This window comes from Phyllobates terribilis, unplaced genomic scaffold (assembly GCF_046119375.1).
Source record: "Phyllobates terribilis strain yellow unplaced genomic scaffold, ASM4611937v1 Scaffold_1__5_contigs__length_1240528914, whole genome shotgun sequence".
In the NCBI taxonomy this organism is placed as follows: domain Eukaryota; kingdom Metazoa; phylum Chordata; class Amphibia; order Anura; family Dendrobatidae; genus Phyllobates; species Phyllobates terribilis.
This window is the reverse complement of record NW_027362761.1, coordinates 878,406,109-878,428,654: the sequence shown is the minus strand read 5'-3', so window position 1 is coordinate 878,428,654 and position 22,546 is coordinate 878,406,109. Positions and strand designations below refer to the sequence as shown.

Sequence of the window (22,546 nt, the reverse complement as noted above, 5' to 3'; positions counted from 1 at the left end):
AGTTTACACCACTTATTAGTTGACTCACTTTATACCAGAAATGTGCTTTACAACTTTAGTACAGTCTTTGGTTCATGGTGTTGCACTTTAGGCCATGGCCATGTTACAGCCCCCTTGTCAGGCAAAGTTCAGAAAGTATCTAAAACACATTATAAATATGGTGCATGTTAGGAAAGAGTTTGTTGTTGTTTTTTTTAATAAAATGCTCCTAAGTTTTGGTGCATTTAGCTTCATAAATCTCTTCCACGATATTTTGGAAAGTCTATAAACTTTCTTCTGCTTCCTTTTCAGGGTGAGTATAATTGAAGTAATACATGCGGATATTGTAGCATTTTGCCATAGTTTACTTTTTGCATGGACTAGCCATTTTCCAACATAATAATCATATTTAACTACAGATTTGAGAATCAACACCTTGTACATTGCTTTTAATTTTCATAAATGTTTCCAAATGCTCCCATGATACAGTAAATTAGGATGTATAACCATAGCAGTGTCAGAAAGAAGAAAACCAGGTAACACTAACACATTTGTACAGACCTACAGTATAATGAGGTGAAATCAATCTTACAAATCTAATGTAGACAAGCAGAGGAACTAATGAATGTCTGCTTTTGCGGTGCCCAACTGGCACTTTTCTCTGCTTTACAGCCCAATATACTTAAGTGTCAGTGCTGAAACTTCCTAGCCAAACTGGCATAGAAGTTGGGTTCCTTGGCAAACAAAGACACTTTACTAATGTAATGTACAACCTTCAGGAGCCAACAAAAGCTGCAGGAAATTATTCTACTGTGTAAAAAGTTAAAGAAACTGGAGGAGAAAGCTGCAGAGCAATTGATTTAGAGCACTTGTTCACGGCTGTAGCAATAAATACCTGCTGTTACAGTTAGCTCAGTGAAATCGCTCCTTAACTAGCAGTAACAATAGCAAGCTGAATAAATTATACATATAATTGGACAGTTTTCATGGAATCAATGTGACATAATACTTTTTGGTACGTAATTATAAATATTCAGCACAGAGCACATTAAATATTTTGGTGTTCTGAGTTAACTTGAGCACAAGTTGTGTGTCTAAGGGTATCTGCACATGTTAAATGCTTCTGCATCAGGAAAGAAGCTGCGTAAAGAATGCACATTTTTGCCTGGTGCTTACATGCATGTTTGACGTTTTTTTTCTTGCTCATTTGAATGAGAGAAAAATTCTGCAAAAACGTTGAAAGAATTGACATGCTGCAGATTTCAAACTGCTTCAAGTCTGAAAGGAAAAAATAAGCAGTGTGTGCATGAGTTTTCAGAAATCTGATTAATTTTGCTGGCAAAAATGTGTGGAAAAAAAAAAAAAAAAAAATGGAAAAATGCGCCAAAACCACAATGTGTGAACAAACCCTAAATCTTACTATGACTTTTGTATGAGAAAATTAGGTTTCAACAAATCACATCTATTGCATTTAATGCATTGCAGATACGGTGCATAAATATGGACCTAGAGTGCAGATCCTGGAGACCCTGGGGGTTATCTGAATTGATTGCTCATACAGACATCTCTCTACAGCTGTATAGCTATATATACAGATGATTCTCACTAAATTAGAATATCAACAAAAAGTTAATTTATTTCAGTTCTTGAATACAAAAAGTGAAACTCATATATTATACAAAGTCATTACAAACAAAGTGATCTATTTCAAGTGTTTATTTCTGTTAATGTTGATGATTAGGGCTTACAGCCAATGGAAACACAGAAGTCATGATCTCAGTAAATTAGAATACTTTATAACAACAGCTTGAAAAATGATTTTAAAATCCAAAATGTTGGCCTACTGAAATGTATGTTCAGCAAATGCTCTCAATACTTGGTCGGGGCTCCTTTTGCATCAATTACTGCATCAATGCGGCATGGCATGGAGGCGATCAGCCTGTGGCACGGCTGAGGTGTTATGGAAGCCCAGGTTGCTTTGATAGCAGCCTTCAGCTGGTCTGCATTGTTGGGTCTGGTGTATCTCATCTTCCTCTTGACAATACCTCATAGATTCTCTATGGGGTTAAGGTCAGGCGAGTTTGCTGGCCAATCAAGAACAGTGATACTGTTGTTTTTAAACCAGGTATTGGTACTTTTGGCAGTGTGGACAGGTGCTATGTCCTGCTGGAGAATGATATTTCCATCTCCAAAAAGCTTGTCGGCAGAGGGATGCATGAAGTGCTCTAAAATTTCCTGGTAGATGGCTGCGCTGACTTTGGTCTTGATAAAACAGAGTGGACCTATACCAGCAGATGACATGGCTCCCCAAACTATCACTGATTGTGGAAGCTTCACACTAGACCTCAAGCAGCTTGGATTGTGTGCCTCTCCATTCTTCCTCCAGACTCTGGGACCTTGATTTCCAAATGAAAATTGGAACTCTGGAACCTTGTGGAGTGTGTCAATGACTGCCTTCTGTCAAGTCAGCAGCCTTCCCCATGATTGTGGAGCCTACTGAAACAGACTAAGGGACCTTTTTAAAAGCTTAGGAAGCCTTTGCATGTGTTTCTTGTTAATTATTTGAATTTACTGAGATAATGACTTTTGTGTTTTCATCGGCTGTAAGTCATAATCATGAACATTAACAGAAATAAACACTTGAAATAGATCACTCTGTAATGACTCTATATAATATATGAGTTTCACTTTTTATATTGAAGAACTGAAATAAATTAAATTTGTGATGATATTCTAATTTAGTGAGATGCACCTGCATATATATGCAACATTTAAAAAATCTCTTTGTAGATGTGATACCTAAATAAAAATATTAAGGCTCAGATTTATTAAAACTGTATTCATTTATGCCATCTTTCTTGCAGTAGTTCATGCTGTTTGTTACATGTGATGCATCTTTAGACTGTTTATTCTACGTTTATACCACCTGCTAGTTAGTTTACCCTGTGGCCAAAATTGGTCCATAAATTTTGTCATAATTTTGATAAACATTATCACATCCTAAAATGGGCACTTTCCCTATGAAGCTACTCCCCTTCCCACAAAGTCACACCTTCTTGTTGTGCAATACTGTTTTTTTGATATGCATTGTGCAATTTCCCTCCAACTCCTAATGTATTTAAAGATATAAAGTTGGAGTACGACATATACTTTTGGTGTCATAGCCCCATTTAATTTTGCCTGACTACTAATCATTTTCTTTGTGGATTTTTCAGGCTTATCCCTGTGTTAGTGATAAAGAATGTGAGGTTGGAAGATATTGCTACAGTCCTCACCAGGCTCCTTCCTCATGCATGGTATGCCGCAGAAAGAAGAAACGTTGTCATAGAGATGGCATGTGCTGTTCCGGGAATCGCTGCAACAATGGTAAGTAGTAGGATGGTTTGGTAGTGGATAACTGCTGACCTATGTGAACCATTTTATGTTCATTTTCATCACAAAGGTGACCAGAAGAATTGGGTAGATTCATTCTTGGGACTTCTGCTTATTGGCAAGGTTATTCGTTTATGTAGGCTGGATGGGAGGCTTGAAATCTTTTTATGGCATCTCTTGGCACCAGGGATCCTGGAAGGCAAGGGATTCCCGAGCCTCCCATCCAGCAGCCAGAGACTATTGACCTGGCTGATGGACCAGAGTTGTGTGAATCAATCCACCCAACTCTAGTTACCAGATATTGGAAAGCCTGTAATTACTATGTCAAAATATAATCTTTATTATTTATAGTGATGTTGTAACAAATGGTTTCATAGTTTATGTAGCTGACAAGAAAAAAAAAATTTCCACTCATTCATTTGCAAAAAAATATATAGACATAACAGATTGCAAGTTATAACAGACATAAAAATAAGCATAACATATAAAATGACACCCAATCCAACTATGTAACTTACTCTTTGGTGTAAAAAAAGAAACTATGAGAAACTACAAAGACCGTAGACAGGACAAAGGAAATGAAGAATGGGAATAATATTGTCTTTCGGATAAAATCTTAAGAATTCATGAATGTAAATAAGTCCTGTATAACTTTATACTGAACTTGATGGTACGATGATAACATTTTACTACCTACTTCAATCACTTTTCAAGGTAATAAGATTGGCATATATAAGAGAATAAAAGAAAACACAATATTTATTGTTGGGTGAACTAGCAATGTGGTAACATAAAGCTTCAAAGTGATGGGCCGTGACTTACATATAAAATTTGGTTTACTTTTTGCTTCTTCTTGACATCATTATACTCCTAAAAATCAGGGACTGGAGATCTTATTGCTCCCCTGCTATGTTCAAGAATTAAATAAGTTTTCCGAGACTAAATAATTAAAGGATTATCTGTGGGATAGGTATCAATAATCAGCATGAGATCAATGGAGGCCCGACACCCCAAAACCTCACCAATCAGCTGTTACTTATTCCGGAAGTGGACAGATTTAGGCAAAGTATGGAAAAGAACACCGCAGTTAGGAGCAATGTACAGAACTGCCACTGCTGACTGCTGCAGTTTATCTTACAATCACTTGAATTGGAGATAGGCTGCGTGCACACGATGCATTTTTCATGCGTTTATGCTGCAGAATTTCCGCAGCGGAAACGCATCAAAAACGCATGGTAATCCGCACCCCATGGTCCCCAATGGCATTCCGCAATGTCAATGCACATGCTGTGGATTTTTCCACAGCGTTTCTGCAGCGCTCATAAATCCGCAGCATGTTCATTAATTTTGCAGAAGCGCAGCGGAAGCGCCGCCATTGACTTGCATTGAGACGCATAGAATGCGCGTCTGTACATTTGTACAAGCGGATTCTATGCATCTCTATGTGCGGATGGTACCCAGTTCTGGAGGAGAGGAGACTCTCATCCAGACCTGGGTACCATTGTACCTGTAGAAAAAAGAATAAAATAATAAATAAAGTTATATTCACCTTTCCGACGGCTCTCTCTGCATGCCGGCAGCGCTGAAGGACCTTCGGTGACGTCACAGTCATGTGACCGCAGGCCCTTCACCGCTGTGTCTCGCGATATGCCGGCAGCCGGGAACCAGACAGGAAGGAGCGCTGCAGCACACGCCGGGGAATCGGGGGTGAGTATAGCTTTATTTTTTTTATTTTTACGGTCACACTATATAAATCCATGCTGTTTGCATGGATTTATATAGTGTAACCTAGTTGTCAAGTACTTTCCAAGTGATGCTAAAATCGCCTGGAAAGCTCTTGTCAATCTGCATGCGGAAACGCATGTGAATAGAGATGAGCGTTGTTCTACTCGAACTGTTCGCCAATCTCAAATTCGAGCTGTTTTGGGCGGTGTTCGAGCCGTTCGGCGAACACGAACAATTTGAGAAAAATTCGGCTGTTCGAGGTTATGTTCGATAACTGTTCGTGCACCAAAATCATAACTGGATTTTTTCTCAGTAATGATGAAAATTAATGTTAATACGCAGTTTGAGTGTACAGCGGGGTGGGGGGAGGGGCAGGGGATGGATCTCTGCAGGAACAATGAAGATCTCCATTTTTTTTTCTCTTTCCCGCATTTGCAGTGGGGAGGTGCAATCTGTCAGCCTATCAGCAGCGCACACACGGAGCGAAGTGCTTTTTTTCACACAAGCAAGGGCATGTGTCATTGGCAGTGTATGTCACATGTCCTTGCCCTATAAGACCAAGCCATTTTCCCCGTCGCCACCATTTTCTCACTGCTGCAGCTGCGTGTTAGACGGCACCGCTGTTGCTGTGTGCGCTATACCTTGTTAATTTCAAGCCAATTTTCGCACAAATATACAGATAGCTTGGGAGTAGGGAATAGTTGTGATTGCAGTCCTTTTAAGGACTAGGTTACAGCATTTCCTACGACTTTTATCGGGGAGGTCTGTGCTCTTAAATAGATAGGTTGTGGGAGTAAAGACTAATTGTAATTGGAGTCCTTTTCAGGACTAGGTTACATGAGTTCCTATCAGTTTTTGCCAGGCAGGTCTGTGCCAGTGCTGTGCAAGTTTTTTTCACAGCATTTGGCTGAATCTAGCAAAGCTAATCCTTTTTGGCCTATTGCAGAGTGTGTTAGTCAGTGGAGTAGCCTATCTGTGTTGCAAGATATAACACCTGTGTATAGAATACCAATTTTTTTACTGCACCTAGTGAAGTAAAATCTTTTGGGCATAGCATCATTCTATTAGTCCATCTATACTGACCTCCATCAGGTTGCAAATTAAAAATAATTTTTTTCTGCATCTAGCTCTGAAAAAATATTTGGGCTTCTAGCAGTGTGTGGGACTTGGTCTATTAGTCCATCTATACTGACCTCCATCAGGTTGCAAATTAAAAATAATTTTTTTCTGCATCTAGCTCTGAAAAAATATTTGGGCTTCTAGCAGTGTGTGGGACTTGGTCTATTAGTCCATCTATACTGACCTCCATCAGGTTGCAAATTAAAAATAATTTTTTTCTGCATCTAGCTCTGAAAAAATATTTGGGCTTCTAGCAGTGTGTGGGACTTGGTCTATTAGTCCATCTATACTGACCTCCATCAGGTTGCAAATTAAAAATAATTTTTTTCTGCATCTAGCTCTGAAAAAATATTTGGGCTTCTAGCGGTGTGTGGGACTTGGTCTATTAGTCCATCTATACTGACCTCCATCAGGTTGCAAATTAAAAATAATTTTTTTCTGCATCTAGCTCTGAAAAAATATTTGGGCTTCTAGCAGTGTGTGGGACTTGGTCTATTAGTCCATCTATACTGACCTCCATCAGGTTGCAAATTAAAAATAATTTTTTTCTTCATTTAGCTCTGAAAAAATATTTGGGCTTCTAGCAGTGTGTGGGACTTGTTCTATTAGTCCTTCTATACTGACCTCCAGCAGGTTGCAAATTGAATATAATTTTTTTCTGCATCTAGCTCTGAAAAAATAGTTGGGCTTCTAGCGGTGTGTGGGACTTGGTCTATTAGTCCATCTATACTGACCTCCATCAGGTTGCAAATTAAAAATAATTTTTTTCTGCATCTAGCTCTGAAAAAATATTTGGGCTTCTAGCAGTGTGTGGGACTTGGTCTATTAGTCCATCTATACTGACCTCCATCAGGTTGCAAATTAAAAATAATTTTTATCTGCATCTACAGTACCTCTGAAAAAATATTTGGGCTTCTAGCAGTGTGTGGGACTATTTGTATTAGTCCATCTATACTGACCTCCATCAGGTTGCAAATTCAAAATAATTTTTTTCTGCATCTAACCCAGCCAATAGTTTTGGCCTAATACCACAGTTTGGCCACTCAGCTCTGCTCGGTTACCATCCATTGTTTTTTTGTGCAAACAACTCCAGAGTTGTGAATTAGTTAACCACCAAAATGAGTGGAAAAAGGCCTGCTGCTGGTGGAAAGGGGAATAGGCGTGTTGGGAAGGGGAAAAAAGGTTGTGTCCGTGGGGTAGGTGTTAAAGCAACAGTAACATCTGCAGAAGAAAGACCATCTTCCAGCCAAACTAAAATGTCTACTTCTTTTAGCGGACAATGTGATAAGATCCCTTTCTTACGGCCACGCCAATCGCTACAAATTCCAGATGAGGCACAAAAACAGCAGGTGCTTCAACGGATATCAAGTGCTCCTTTAAGTGGGCTCTCCTCCACATCAACTTCAACATCACAAATACTCCAGTCCTCAAAGGTGTCACCCAAATCGCACTTGCTTCCTCACAGCTCCCAAATCTCCAGCTGCCCGTCTGAGTATGAGGTAGAACAGATGGTTGAGTCTGCAGAGCTGTTTACTCATACTATAGCCTGGGAATCAGAGGTCGACTCCAGCGCTTCTGTGAATCCAGACGAGGAAATGATCTGCACTGATGCCCAGAATCTTTATGAGTCGGATCCAGGACCAGACGCAGAAGGTTCTGACCATAATGTAGACCCTCATTCCCAAACTGTAACTCCTGTTGGTGGAGACAATGAGGAAGACGATGATAAGACTCAAATACCTGATTGGAGCGACAACTTTAGTTTTTTGTCAGGGCAGGAACAGGTTGGCTCTGAGGACGACGGGTTTGATAACGCACAGGGTGATGATGATGAGGTCGGAGATCCCACTTACTGTCAACCCACAGTCAGCCAAGAGATGAGGTCAGCAGAGGAGGTGGAGGAAGATGCTAGTGACGACGAGGTCAGGTTGCGCCTTCCTGGACAGAGACGTAGTACTGGAAGCACGTCAACAACTGCATCCTCAAACACAACTCTGCCTCTCACCACAAGTCGTGGTGGCTCTTCAGGTCGCATGGGTGCTAAGCCTTGCATAGCCTGGGCATTTTTTCAGATCGATAAAGATGACCCAACTCGTGTTATCTGTAACATTTGTCAGCAAAAGCTAAGTAGAGGCCAAAAAATACATAGTTTGAGTACTTCATGCATGAACCGGCACATGGACATGAAGCATAAGTTGCAGTGGGAAGCTCAGTGTGCTACAATGCGGCCTAGCCGGCCGGGCCAATCACCGTCTGCCATATCTTGTGCATCCGCGGCCTCTTCATCCTCTGTGACTGGGGGGACAGCAGTCACACCTGTTTTGGGGCGCAGACCTGCCACCTCTTTACCCGCAACAGCCAGCGTGATTGGCAGGTCATCATTTTCTTTGGAGGTGGTAACACCAGCTGGTGTTGAGCGCTGTCCGACATCGATAGCACCACCTTTGGATCAAGGCAACCTAACATGTCCGCCTGCATCTTCCTCACAGACCGGCAGTTTGCCGGGGACACCCTTATCAACCCCGTCTAAGCACAATAGCCAGCCCTCGGTCCCTCAGATGTGGACAAGTAAAAGACCATTTCCTCCTAGCCATGAGAAAGCTAAGAGGTTGAATTTCACCATCTGCAAGCTCTTGGCTACAGAAATGCTGCCTTTCCGCCTGGTGGACACAGAGGATTTTCGAGACCTTATGTCCGTCGCAGTGCCCCAGTACCAGATGCCCAGTCGGCACTACTTCTCAAAGAAAGGTGTGCCTGCGCTCCACCAGCATGTCGCACACAACATCACCGCTTCTTTGAGAAACTCTGTGTGTGACAGGGTGCATTTCACCACAGACACTTGGACGAGTAGGCATGGACAGGGGCGTTACATGTCGCTGACTGGGCACTGGGTAACTATGGTGACAGCAGGACAAGGGGCTGCTGTCCAAGTCTTGCCGTCCCCACGAGTTGTGCGTCAATCCTCTTTATGTCAAAGTTCCTCCACTGCTTCTGCCTCCTCAACCTCCTCTCGGTCTTCCACCTGCACCCAAAGACTGTCTGGTCATGCCACAAGCTTTCTAACTGCGCAGAAGGGATCCTGCACACCTCCTTACTATGCTGGCAGTAGGGCTCAACGTCATCAGGCGGTTTTTACATTGAAATGTCTGGGAAATGTAAGTCACACAGCTGAGGAGTTGTGGTCAGCTCTGGAGAACCAATTTCATGAATGGTTGTCTCCACTGGACCTGAAACCAGGGAAGGCCGTGTGCGACAATGCTGCAAACCTGGGTGCGGCCCTTCGCCGGGGCAATGTCACACACGTGCCTTGTATGGCTCACGTGTTGAACCTGGTTGTCCAGCAATTTTTAGCCCACTATCCCAGACTAGATGGCCTTCTGCAGAGGGCACGGTCGCTGTGTGCTCACTTCCGCTGTTCGCATCCCGCAGCTCAGCGACTTACATCTCTACAGAAGTCGTTGGGCCTGCCACTTCACCGGCTTAAATGCGATGTGCCTACCCGGTGGAATTCAACTCTGCACATGTTGCAGCGACTGTGGCAGCACCGACAAGCCCTGGTGCAATACGTTCTGACGTATAGCCTGGGCCAACGAGATTCAGAGGTGGGGCAAATCACGCTGGAGGAGTGGTCTCAGATCAGGGACCTATGCACCCTTCTGCACAGTTTTGAAATGGCGACGAAGATGTTTAGTGCTGACGATGCCATTATCAGCATGACTATTCCGGTGATTTACATGCTGGAGCACATGTTAAACAGAATTCGGAGTCAGGTGGTGGCACAAGAGGAGGTGGAGGAAGTAGAGGAGGAGGAGTTGTATGCGGAAGGGCTAACATCTGCAAGGTCCAGACGGTCGGCAGCACCAAGGCGGCAGGCATGTGAGGGTGGGGGAGATGGTTTTACCAGGGCGCATGGTAGCAGCCAAACTAGTGAGGAAGGTGCAGGAGCCCAGGAAGAAGTGGAGGACGAACTGATGGAAGACTCATCAGATGAGGGAGACCTTGATCACATTTCTGTTGTGCGAGGTTGGGGGGAGAGGACAGAGGAAGGAAGCATGATTGTTACCTCGCCACCAACACAACAGGGACTTGGTGCTCCTGGATGCGCAACACACATGAGTGCCTTCTTGCTGCACTACCTGCAACATGACCCTCGAATTGTGAGAATTAGAAATAATCCTGACTACTGGGTTGCCACACTGTTAGATCCCCGGTACAAAAGTAAATTTGCAGAAATTATTCCTGCCATAGAAAGGGATGCACGCATGCAGGAGTATCAGCAGAGACTGTTGCAGAATCTTACATGTGCTTTTCCACAAAATACCAGTGGTGCACGTAGTGAATCTCACAGTTCCAACTTGCCAACCGTGGGACCGTCAAGTGTTCAGCACTCAAACCGTAACAGAACCACAGTATCTGCTGGTAACATCAATTTTGCGGAATCATTTCACCACTTTTTTAGCCCATCCTTTGCAAGGCCACAGGAGACAAGAAGTCTGACACATAGTCAACGCCTAGAGACGATGGTACAGGAGTATCTCCAAGTAAACATTGAAGCCACGACTGTGTCACTGGACCCTTGCTCTTTTTGGGCTTCCAATCTGGATAAATGGCCGGAGCTAGCCACTTACGCCTTGGAGATCTTGTCATGCCCCGCAGCCAGCGTTCTGTCTGAACGTGTGTTCAGCGCTGCTGGTGGTGTGCTGACAGATAAGCGCACGCGGCTCTCCACTGATAATGTAGACAGACTCACGTTCATAAAGATGAACAAATCATGGATCCGAAATGACTTTTCTACCCCTGTGTCATCCTGGGGAGAGTAAAAGCTTGATGATTGGTTAAAATCACCCTACCAACCGTTTTAAGCTTTCAAATTACTAATCATGTTTATCTGTATCTTGACTGGAAAATAATTTGGGCTTTGTAGCAGTGTGCAGCACTGATCCTATTAGGCCATCTATACTAAAGCTTCACCAGATTTAAAATTAAAAATAATTTTTAGCTGCATCTAGCCCGGAAAATAATTTTGGGGCTCCGAGATGCGCAAGGCACATAAGTGCCTTCTTGCTGCACTACCTGCAGCATGACCCTCATATTGTCAGAATTTGAAGTAATCACGACTACTGGGTTGCCACACTCTTAGATCCCCCAAACTTTTCGATCAACCTTTTCATTTTAATAAAGACCAAAAAAATGGTCATTTTTGAAATTATAAGCATTAGCAGGTTGTTAGAAACTGAAATCAAACAGTTTTCAACTCAAAACTTTATTCTAGGTGATGTTACATTTTCACATAGGACCCCTTGTTCGAAAGGAGCTTCTGAACTCTCTCGTCCATTGAATTTGTCAGGTTTTGGATGGTTTCTGCTTCAATTGTTTTGCATGAGGACAGAATACCCTCCCAGAGCTGTTGCTTAGATGTGAACTGCCTCCCGCCATCATAGACACTCCTTAATGATGCTCCAAAGGTTCTGAATGGGGTAGAGGTCAGGGGAGCATGGGGGTCACACCATAAGTTTGTCCCCTTTTATGCCCATATCAGCCAGAGATGCAGATGTTTTATGTGCAGCATGAGATGGTGCATTATCATGCAGAAAAATGATCTTGCTGTGAAATACACGGTTCTTCTTCTTGAACCATGGCAGGAAGTGCTGTTTGAGAAAATCCACATACATTATGGAGTTCATCTTTAGCGCCTTCAGGGATCCTAAAGGGGCCGACAATCTCTCTCCCCATGATTCCAGCCCAAAACATTACTCCACCTCCTCCTTGTTGGCGCTGTAGCCGTGTTTGCGTGGGGTGTCCATCAACCAGCCATCCTCCACTCCATCCATCTGGACCATCGAGCGCTGCACGGCACTCATCCGTGAACAAAACAGTTTTGAAATCAGTCTTCATGTAATGTTTGGCCCACTGGAGCCGTTTCTGCTTGTGTGAAGTGGATAGAGGAGGTCGACAGGATGGCGCATGCACAGCTGCAAACCTCTGAAGGACCCTGCATCTTGTTGTTCGGGGGACGTTGGAGGCACAAACAGCTTCAAAAACTTGTCTGCTGCTATGACAAGGCTTTTTTGCCGCTGCTCTTTCAACCTGACGTAATTGCCTGTAGGAAAGAGTCCTCAATTTGCCCTTATCAGCACGCACACGTGTGTACTGTGAATCAGCTACATACTTCTTGATTGCCAAGACACTTCATCCCGATCATCGCACAATGTTGATTGTAGTCATGCCTTGACCTAAACACTCAACAATTTGTTGCTTCTCAGCAGCCGACACATCCTTTTTCTTTCCCATTTTGGCAGAAAATGTAGGCTGCTTAATAATGTGAGAGAGCCTTCTTAAGTAGTCTTGCCTTTCATTGGACACACCTGCCAAACTAATTAGCACAGGTGTCTGCAATTGCTTACAGTGATATAAAGAGCCCTGACACACATCACCATCAATGAGTTTAACTGACAAACAAACAAATTCTTCCCTTATCACTCCTAAACACTTTTTGTATAATAATTTGGAACGCAGTGTACATGTGCTTTTCCACAAAACACCAGTGGTTCACGTAGTGAATCTTACAGTTCTAACTTGCCAACCGTGGTCTGTATGGAGTTGTTCAATAAAGGGCCCAAAATTAAGATAACATAGATGGGAGAGGTCTCTATGAATAGGAATTCCTAAGTATTTGATACCCTGTGAGGGCCAGGCAAAGGGAAAGTTGGACTGGATGGAATCCTATATGGATTTGGGGAGGGAGACATCGAGGGCCTCAGACTTCGCTGCATTGATTTTAAAATTTTACCATGTAACAAAGTGATCTATTTCAGCCATAACAGCATGGATGGATATATGTGATTGAGTGATATATACTAGGACATCATCAGCAAATAGAGAGCACTTGTACTCGGTGCCTCCCACCTCAATCCACCTAATATTGGGGTTATGGCGAATTGATGAGAGCAGGTGCTCCGTCACTAGGATGTATAAGAGAGGGGACAGAGGACATCACTGCCTTGTCCCATTGGTGATTGTGAAAGGTGATGAAAATGTTCTGACGCACCCCCTGGGCCTTGGGACACCCGGAGCCGGACCCTTTTTGGTGGATGCTGGTGGTTGTAGTCTTCGTGGCGGCGACCCAGTTCCGTGGCTCAGGGCGGTCAAACCAGTGGCGGAACTATTTATGTGGTTTTCATGTTTAAATGTCCGACTACGCCACCCGTGGATTGCGGTCAGAGTGAACCGCCGCTACAGGGCAGACCACTGAGGCTGGTGTTGTGGGTGCAGCAGAGCGTAGCATAACTCCCCACGGGAGGAGTATAGCCTCAGGGCAGTGTATGCGGAGGATGGGGGTGATGGTGCAGGGCAGCAGCAGTAACGACACGGAGTCAGTGATGCAGTTCAGGGCCTTTACTCACAGTTCTTATTATCCAGACCACGTCTGCAGGTAACGGCTGCCCACGTCGTACTGTGCTCACCAGGTGAGGGGCTCAGACAACTCCCAGATAACTTTGGAGCACTTCACAGGACCCCCTTTGTGTGTCCTTTGTCTGGCCTTTCTTACCAACACTTCTGTCCGGCTGCCTCGGGCCTCCTCTTGGTAAACTTGGCGCCAGTTTCCCTGACCCTATGTGGTGCCTTACTAGCGGGTGTAGCGAGGGGCTGCGCCACATAAAATGTCAGAGCCTCCGGTTTCTAGCTGAGGGTCGTTTCCTGCCTCCACTAGTTCGGGGATCGGTCTCCCCCTTTGGCCTGACCCCTCCACGCAGGTGGATTCGGGCGTGCGGTGGTGACTCGCCCGTCCGCACCCCTGGGATCCCTTTATTCCTCGTTCCTGGAGCCTTCTCCGCTCCTCTTCCTTCCTTCTCCCTCTTCCAGGCCTGGGCCTCTGTTACTAGGCCCGCCTCCGGAGCAGAGCTCATGCAGAGCCCCTGCTCCCTGCCACTTCTGCTCAGACTTCTCTGCACTGAACTAAGATGGTGCCCACCTTTTATACTCCCTTCTCAATGCACCCAGGAACTGCTTCCTCCCTGCTCCTGCACTACAGGGTTCCCCTTCCTCATTGTTCCCTCCCCCCACTCCAGCCAGGGACAGGGACTGTCGTGCCCATCTCAGGGGCATATTGGTCGCCCTGCCCCACGGCAATGTGGTGTAATGCATGCAGGTGTCGGGTCCTGATCCACACTCCATCCTTACCTGAGAGTGAGATATCACACCTCTGGGTGAGGTGCAATACGTCTGTAGCAACCGAGCCCTCAGGGTGCTACAGTTCCATTTATCTTCAGCCTAGGTGACGTATTGCGATACAGGGCCGTGATTTTGGCTATAAAAGGGTCCCCTAGACCCCTACCCCAAGCTTTTTAAGAGAATCATATATGGCGTGCCAGGAGACTCTATGGAATGCTTTCTCAGCATCCAACGAGAGTATCTAATTACAAATTTTTAACTGCATCTAGCCCAGGAAATACTTTGTGCCTAGTAGCAGTGTCTGCTAGTGAGCGGATTATCCCGGCTGTTAAGCAAGCTGCACCACCTGTAGTTTAGACACTTAATTTTTTCAAAGGAAATGCTTCGTGACCATGGGATACTTAGTGAAGAGCATTAGGAGGCACCCCAAGGCATAGGGGCTGGGACTGGCAGTAGGATGCCTTGCGGTGGACAGCCGAGCTCGATCCTTATAAAAGCTTTTTAACTGCAGCAGCTTTAGTGGACGCTACTGGAGCTGGAATTACCGCGGCTGCTGGCATGAGACTTGCCCTCCAATAGATCCTTGTAAATGGATTTAAAGTGTATTCATTCAAATTAGAGAGACAATTTAAATTAAAAAGCTTAGAGCTGCCTCCACCACAGGGGGGCTCGCTCGACCCACCAGCGGACAGGCACCAGTATTGGGAGAGGGGGGCTGGCCGTCAGGGTTCACCGCGGCTCTGGCACAAACCCGGCGACACGGAGGTGGCACGGGCAGGAGCGGACTGGCCGTGTCGGCTTCTCACTTTTTGGATTTTAGAAGGGCATGACATGCCTATATCTGTGTCTCCCCCTCCTTTTACTCCTCCACCTCTTTTATTTTCGCATGACTATATGTACTTGTCACTTTTCCATGTGTTAGTTATGTCTTCTGAGCAGTTTGTCAGCTTTTGGACACCTTTGAAGGTGTTTTCTATGTGTTTCTATGTGTTTTTGTTTGCCTGCCATTGGTTTTAACGGTGTTCGAAGGTGTTCGACGAACAGTTCGACGAACAGTTCGGCGAACACACGGGTGTTCGACGAACCGAACCGAACTCGAACACTACGGGGGTGGCTCAACACTACATGTGAATCCGCATGTGAATCCGCATGTATTCCGCATGTATTCTGCAGGAAAAACGCATGCACAATCTGCATGCGTTTTTTCTGCCAGGGAGATGCAGAAATGCTGCAGAAATTTTCTGCATCGTGGGCACATAGCCATAAACATCAGTATTTGGCAGCAGCCCGTAAACAATGTGTGGTGCTGTGGTTATCCACTTTGTACGTTGCTTGCATCTGATTGCTGCCGAAAGAAGTAACAGCTGATTGATGGAAGACCATCACCAATCTCATATTATTGAAATACTGTATGGACATATTATCAATATTTCAGTTCCAGACAATCCCTTTAAGTACATGTTCTACCATTGATTGCAAGTATTACAGTATAAATGCCCATATGTAGACCAAATAATGATTTTACCAAAAGAAAACATATGAAAAGATTTGTAGGCAAAAATCTGGTATGGCATTCTCAATAGACTGAGCTTTAATTCCCTTAATTTCTACAAAACACAACTTGAAAGGACTAGTGATGTTAATGGAATAACAGTGGAAAACGATTTATTATAGCTCAGAGGGCATTAGCGCCCTGCTATAGCTTTCCATCCAAGTGTTCATATTTCATATAATGAATTGACTTTAAGTGTTCCAAAGAGCCAAAACCCCAAGATAACAAAATGAAACTTAAGTACACGATGCCATAGATTATGTCTTTTTATACACTTCTATAAAATCTTGAATTATTTTGGCATTATAATGTAAGAACATTTCCAAAGGATATCCCTTTTGGTGGTACAGTCTAACCGATACTGTTTCCATTCAAAAAGTAATGCCAATGGTTTATTGTTGAACACTAGAATGAAAGCGCTGCGTATATATTTCAGTGGAAATTGTGCTGGTCTTCGTAATATGTGTTTTGCCAATGTCAAGTCTGATTTGGCTGATAACAGATTTTCACAACTTTTAAAATGCTCGTATTCCCTATAATATATAGAGGATTTTGTACTTTTGTAGTTCAAACTACATATGATGTATAAAAGTCTTAGGCTGAAATCATACATTTTTTTGTACACATACGTCTCTGTGCTTTCCTTCTTTTTTGTCGCTAACTGATCCATAGAACTTTTATGATGCATACTGTACATACATTCATTTAAAAAAATATCCATGTATCTGATCTGTGAGACTCAGAGCATTTTCTATTCTTATCCATTTTGCAGGATTAGACTAGGACATTAAAATCTGAAGGGATCCATTAAACATAGATAAAAAACTGTACATCCTTTGTACTTCAGTGCTTCATTCGCGCTTCTTCTGATCAGTTGCTAAGTCAAATAAAAGTTCAGATGCCACACAAAGACAAAAGACAAAAGCAAAGACATTTTCATTTGATGAACTGTAAATAAGTGAAACTGTGGAGCAAAAAAAGCTAGTTCACTCTGATTTGTTATAATATGCAGCTGTGCATTTATAGTTTGTAAAAGTGATAGGAGTTATGCTCAAATGCCTGGACGAACCGCAGACTAGCCTGCAATGTGAGATCTGCAGTCACAAGCAAGGCAGGGCACAGATATGTTGATGTCACTGAATAGTTGAAAATACATAATTATTTGGTCTGCACTAGTTGCAAGATGAGGGTCTAAGGCCCAGATTCGTCAAGACTGGTGATATGTAAAGACTCGCCGGTCTTTATGAGGGGGCATGGTGAGTTAGATACTCCTGATTCATGAAAAGGTGCAGGCCTCTTAATGAATGTAGAGCATCTGAAGAGTGGAGTGTGCCTCTGTGCACCACACCCGATATCTTTCTCCAGTCCCTGACTGGAGTAAGATTTCTGGTCTAGGGATTACCACAGCTTGTCGTGAATTAGATAAATTCTGGTGTCACACCCCCAACCCATTTTGGTGGAGCTGGGAGTAACTGGCATAACAACACCAAAAGTCACAAAATTTTAGAATAACTCTAAGTTGTGTCCAAATTTTGCAACTTTTCAAAGCAATTTACTTAAGAATTGTGGCAAACTGCTTTGAAGAATCGGGGCCTCAGTCTTTTTTGTCCACCATCATTTAAACAATGTGTTAGTTTTTCACATATTAACCCTTGGGTTGTATAGTGGGTATGGAAAGTATTCAGACCCGTTTAAAATTTTCACCCTTTGTTTCATTGCAGCCATTTCATAAATTCTAAAAAGTTTTTTTTTTTTTCTCATTAAAGTACACTCTGCACCCCATCTTGACTGAAAAAAACAGAAATGTAGAACTTTTTGCAAATTTATTAAAAAAGAAAAACTATAATATCACATGGTAATAAGTATTCAGACCCTTTGCTCAGTATTGAGTAGAAGAAACCTTTTGAGCTAGTACAGCCATGAGTCTTCTTGGGAGTGATGCAACAAGTTTTTCACACCTGGATTTGAGGATCCACTGCCATTCCTCCTTGCAGATCCTCTCCAGTTCAGTCAGGTTGGATGGTGAACGTTGGTGGACAGCCATTTTCAGGTCTCTCCAGAGATGCTCAATTGGGTTTAGTTCAGGGCTCTAGCTGGGCCAGTCAAGAATGGTCACAGAGTTGTTCTGAAGCCACTCCAAGTCTGAGGTCCAGAGCACTCTGAAAGAGGTTTTCATCCAGGATATCTCTGTACTTGGCCGCATTTATGTTTCCTTCAATTACAACCAGTCGTCCTGTTCGTGCTTCTGAAAAACATAGCATGATGCTGTCACCACCATGTTTCACTGTTGGGATTGTATTGGGCAGGTGATGAGCAGTGCCTGGTTTTCTCCACACATACCGCTTAGAATTATCACCAAAAAGTTCTATCTTCGTCTCATCAGACCAGAGAATCTTATCTCTCATAGTCTGGGAGTCCTTCATGTGTTTTTGAGCAAACTCTATGCTGGCTTTCATATGTCTTGCACTGAGGAGAGGCTTCCGTCGGGCCACTCTGCCATAAAGACCTGACTGGTGGAGGGCTGCAGTGATAGTTGACTTTGTGGAACTTTCTCCCATCTCCCTACTGCATCTCTGGAGCTCACAGTGATCTTGGGGTTCTTCTTTACCTTTCTCACCAAGGCTCTTCTCCCACGATTGCTCTGTTTGGCTAGTCGGCAAGGTCTAGGAAGACTTCTGGTATTCCCAAACTTCTTCCATTTAAGGATTATGGAGGCCACTGTGCTCTTAGGAACCTTGAGTAGTGCAGAAATTGTTTTATAACCTTGGCCAGATCTGTGTCTTGCCACAATTCTGTCTTTGAGCTCCTTGGGCAGTTCTTTTGAGCTCATGATTCTCATTTGGTCTGACATGCACTGTGAGCTGTGAGGTCTCATATAGACAGGTGTGTGCCTTTCCAAATCATGTCCTATCAGTTTAATTAAACACAGCTGGACTCAAATGAAGGAGTACAACCATCTCAAGGAGGATCACAAGGAAATGGACAGCATGTGACTTAAATATGAGTGTCTGAGCAAAGGGTCTGAATACTTATGACCATGTTATATTTCAGTTTTTCTTTTTTAATAAATTTGTAAAAATTTCTACATTTTTGGGTTTTTTCAATCAAGATGGGGTGCAGAGTGTACTTTATGAGAAAAAAATGAACTTTTTAGAATTTACCATATGGCTGCAATGAAACAAAGAGTGAAAAATTTAAAGGTGTCTGAATACTTTCCGTACCCACTATATATATATCTATATCTATATCTATATATCTATAATATAATCGGCTAAGCGTGTCTCTGTCTGAAGCCTTTATAGACTGCGCATGCGTGATGCGCAGTCTGGCGCCAGACAGAAGACCGCATCCAGCCGTTACAGGTAAGAGGAGTGTATGGCGCTGGAGATCGCGGTATGTGTAGACACTGAACGCATACCGCGATCTCTGGCGCCATACTTACACACTTACCTGACTAGGAGGAGCGTTGTCGCGGCGCCTCTCTCTTCGCAGGAGACCGGGGCAGGAGTGAGGCGTCAGATCGGCACATGCGCATAGAGCTATCCGGTGCCATTTTACTGAAGACACAGCACAGAGAAGAAAGGTGAGTATAACTGTTTATTTTTTTGTATATGTGTACAGCGTGAAAAGAATGAGGGGGCCACACATACCAGGATTGTGGGGTGAGGGGACCATGCATACCAGGATTGGAGGGTGAGGGGAGCACACATACCAGGATTGTGGGATGAGTGGACCATGCATACCAGGATTGGGGGGTGAGAGGACCATGCATACCAGGATTGTGGGGTGAGGGGATCATGCATACCAGGATTGGGGGTGAGGGGACCATGCATACCAGGATTGGGGGATGAGGGGTACCACACATACCATTATTGGGGGGTGAGGGGACCATGCATACCAGGATTGGGGGGTGAGGGGTGCCATGCATACCAGAATAGGGATGAGGGGTACCATGCATACCAGGATAGGAATGCGGGGTACCATGCATACCAGGATGAGGGATGGGGTGCTATGCCTACCAGGATGAGGGATTGAGTGCCATACATTCCAGGATGAGGGGTACCATACATACTAGAATAGAGATGAGGGGTACCATACATACCAGGATAGGGATGAGGGGTACAGTACATACCAGGATAGGAATGCGGGTTACCATACATACCAGGATAGGGGTGAGGAGTACCATGTATACCAGGATTGGGGATGAGGGGTACCATGTATACCAGGATTGGGGATGAGGGGCTCATGCATACCAGGATAGGGATGAGGAGTGTCATGCATACCAGGATGGGGGTGAGGGAGCCATGCATACCAGGATTGGGGATGATGGAGCCATGCATACCAGGATTGGGGATGAGGGGTACCATTCATACCAGGATTGGGGATGAGGGAGCCATGCATACCAGGATTGGGGATGAGGAGTGCCATGCATACCAGGATTGGGGATGAGGGGCCCATGCATACCAGGATGGGGGTGAGGGGTGCCATGCATACCAGGATTGGAGATGAGGGAGCCATGCATACCAGGATTGGGGATGAGGGGTGCCATGCATATCAGGATTGCGGATGAGGGAGCCATGCATACCAGGATTGGGGATGAGGGGTGCCATGCATATCAGAATTGGGGATGAGGGAGCCATGCATACCAGGATTGGGGATGAGGGGTGCCATGTATACTAGGATTGGGGATGAGGGAGCCATGCATACCAGGATTCGGGATGAGGGGTGCCATGCATACCAGGATTGGGGATGAGGGGTGCCATGCATACCAGGATTGGGGATAAGGGATACCATGCATACCAGGATTGGGGATGAGGGGTGCCATACATACCAGGATTGGGGATGAGGGATCCATGCATAACAGGATTTGGGATGAGGGAGCCATGCATACCAGGATTGGGGATGAGGGGTGCCATGCATACCAGGATTGAGAATGAGGGGTGCCATGCATACCGGGATTGGGGATGAAGGGTGCCATGCATACAGGGATTGGGGATGAGGGGTGCCATGCATACCGGGATTGGGGATGAGGGGTGCCATGCATACCAGGATTGGGGATGAGGGGTGCCATGCATACTGGGATAGGGGTGCCATGCATACTGGAATAGGGATGAGGGGTGCCATGCATACCAGGATGGGGGTGAGGGGTGCCATGCATACCAGGATGTGGGTGAGGGGCCCATGCATACCAGGATGAGGGATACCATGCATACAAGGATTGGGGATGAGGAGTGCCACGCATACCAGGATTGGGAGTGAGGGGTGCCATGCATACCAGGATTGGGGATGTGGGGTGCCATAGCTTCCAGGATTGGGGTTGAGGGGTGCCATGCATACCAGGATTGGGGGTGAGGGGTGCCATGCATACCAGGATTGTGGGTAAGGGGAGCCATGCATACCAGGAGGGGGTGAGGGGTGCCATGCATACCAGGATTGGGGATGAGGGGTGCCATGCATACTAGGATTGGGGGTGAGGGGTGCCATGCATACCAGGATTGGGAATGAGGGGTGCCATGCATACCAGGATAGGGATGAGGGGTGCCATGCATACCAGGATGGCGATGAGGGGTGCCATGCATACCAGGATAGGATGGTGGGGACAGGAGGGGGGCAGCACAAATACCAGGATAGGGGCAGCAGATACCAGCATGGGGGACCATATACCAATAAAAATGCTCACCACCCGGGCGTAGAACGGGTTCAATAGCTAGTATATATATTTATATATACACAGAGTGGGCAATTTATATTTATACACCTAAATAAAATGGGAATGGTTGGTGATATCTAGTGTTGAGCCACCCCCGTAGTGTTCGGGTTCGGTTCGTCGAACACCGGGATGTTCGAGGAACTGTTCGTCGAACTGTTCGTCGAACACCTTAGAACACCGTCGAACACCGTTAAAACCAATGGCAGGCAAACAAAAACACATAGAAACACATAGAAAACACCTTCAAAGGTGTCCAAAAGCTGACAAACTGCTCAGAAGACGCTCTCTTTAAAAAAGCCGGCCGGCAATTCAGCAGCGGCATACACCGGTACCCGACAATTTAGACAAGAAGGAATAGAGCTTCACACATAGATTAGATAGATAGAAACATGTCAGTCACACATATAAGAAGCACAGTGACAGTGTTGCTTACTGTACTTGTCATTTAGTGTAAAGGATTTATTTAAAAAAATAATAGTGTTTTCATGCACCGTCTCTTTAAAAAAGCCGGCCGGCAATTCAGCAGCGGTACCCGACAATATATAACAGAAAGAATAGAGAATCACACATAGATAGATATAAACATGCCAATCACATATATAATAAGTACAGTGATAGTGTTGGTTACTGTACTTGTCATTTAGTGTAAAGGATTTATTTAAAAAAATAATAGTGTTTTCATGCACCGTCTCTTTAAAAAAGCCGGCCGGCAATTCAGCAGCGGTACCCGACAATTTAGAATAGAAAGAATAGAGAATCATACATAGATTAGATAGATAGAAACATGTCAGTCACATATATATGAAGTACAGTGATAGTGTTGAATACTGTACTTGTCATTTAGTGTTAAAATAAAGGATTTATTAAAAAAAAAATTGGCGTGGGGGTCCCCGTAATTTTAGTCTCTAGCGGAGGTT

At 44.4% G+C, this 22,546-nt stretch overlaps 1 protein-coding gene across 1 annotated transcript in view; it reads left to right on the top strand.

Annotated features, from left to right (window-relative positions):
• The window catches only part of DKK2 (dickkopf WNT signaling pathway inhibitor 2), a 159,818-nt gene that overhangs the window by 109,379 nt on the left and 27,893 nt on the right, over nucleotides 1-22,546 (top strand). The window contains exon 2 of the mRNA XM_073639664.1: nucleotides 3,195-3,345. Within this exon, the coding sequence (XP_073495765.1) occupies nucleotides 3,195-3,345 (151 nt within the window). The remainder of the gene's footprint in view (nucleotides 1-3,194; nucleotides 3,346-22,546) is intronic.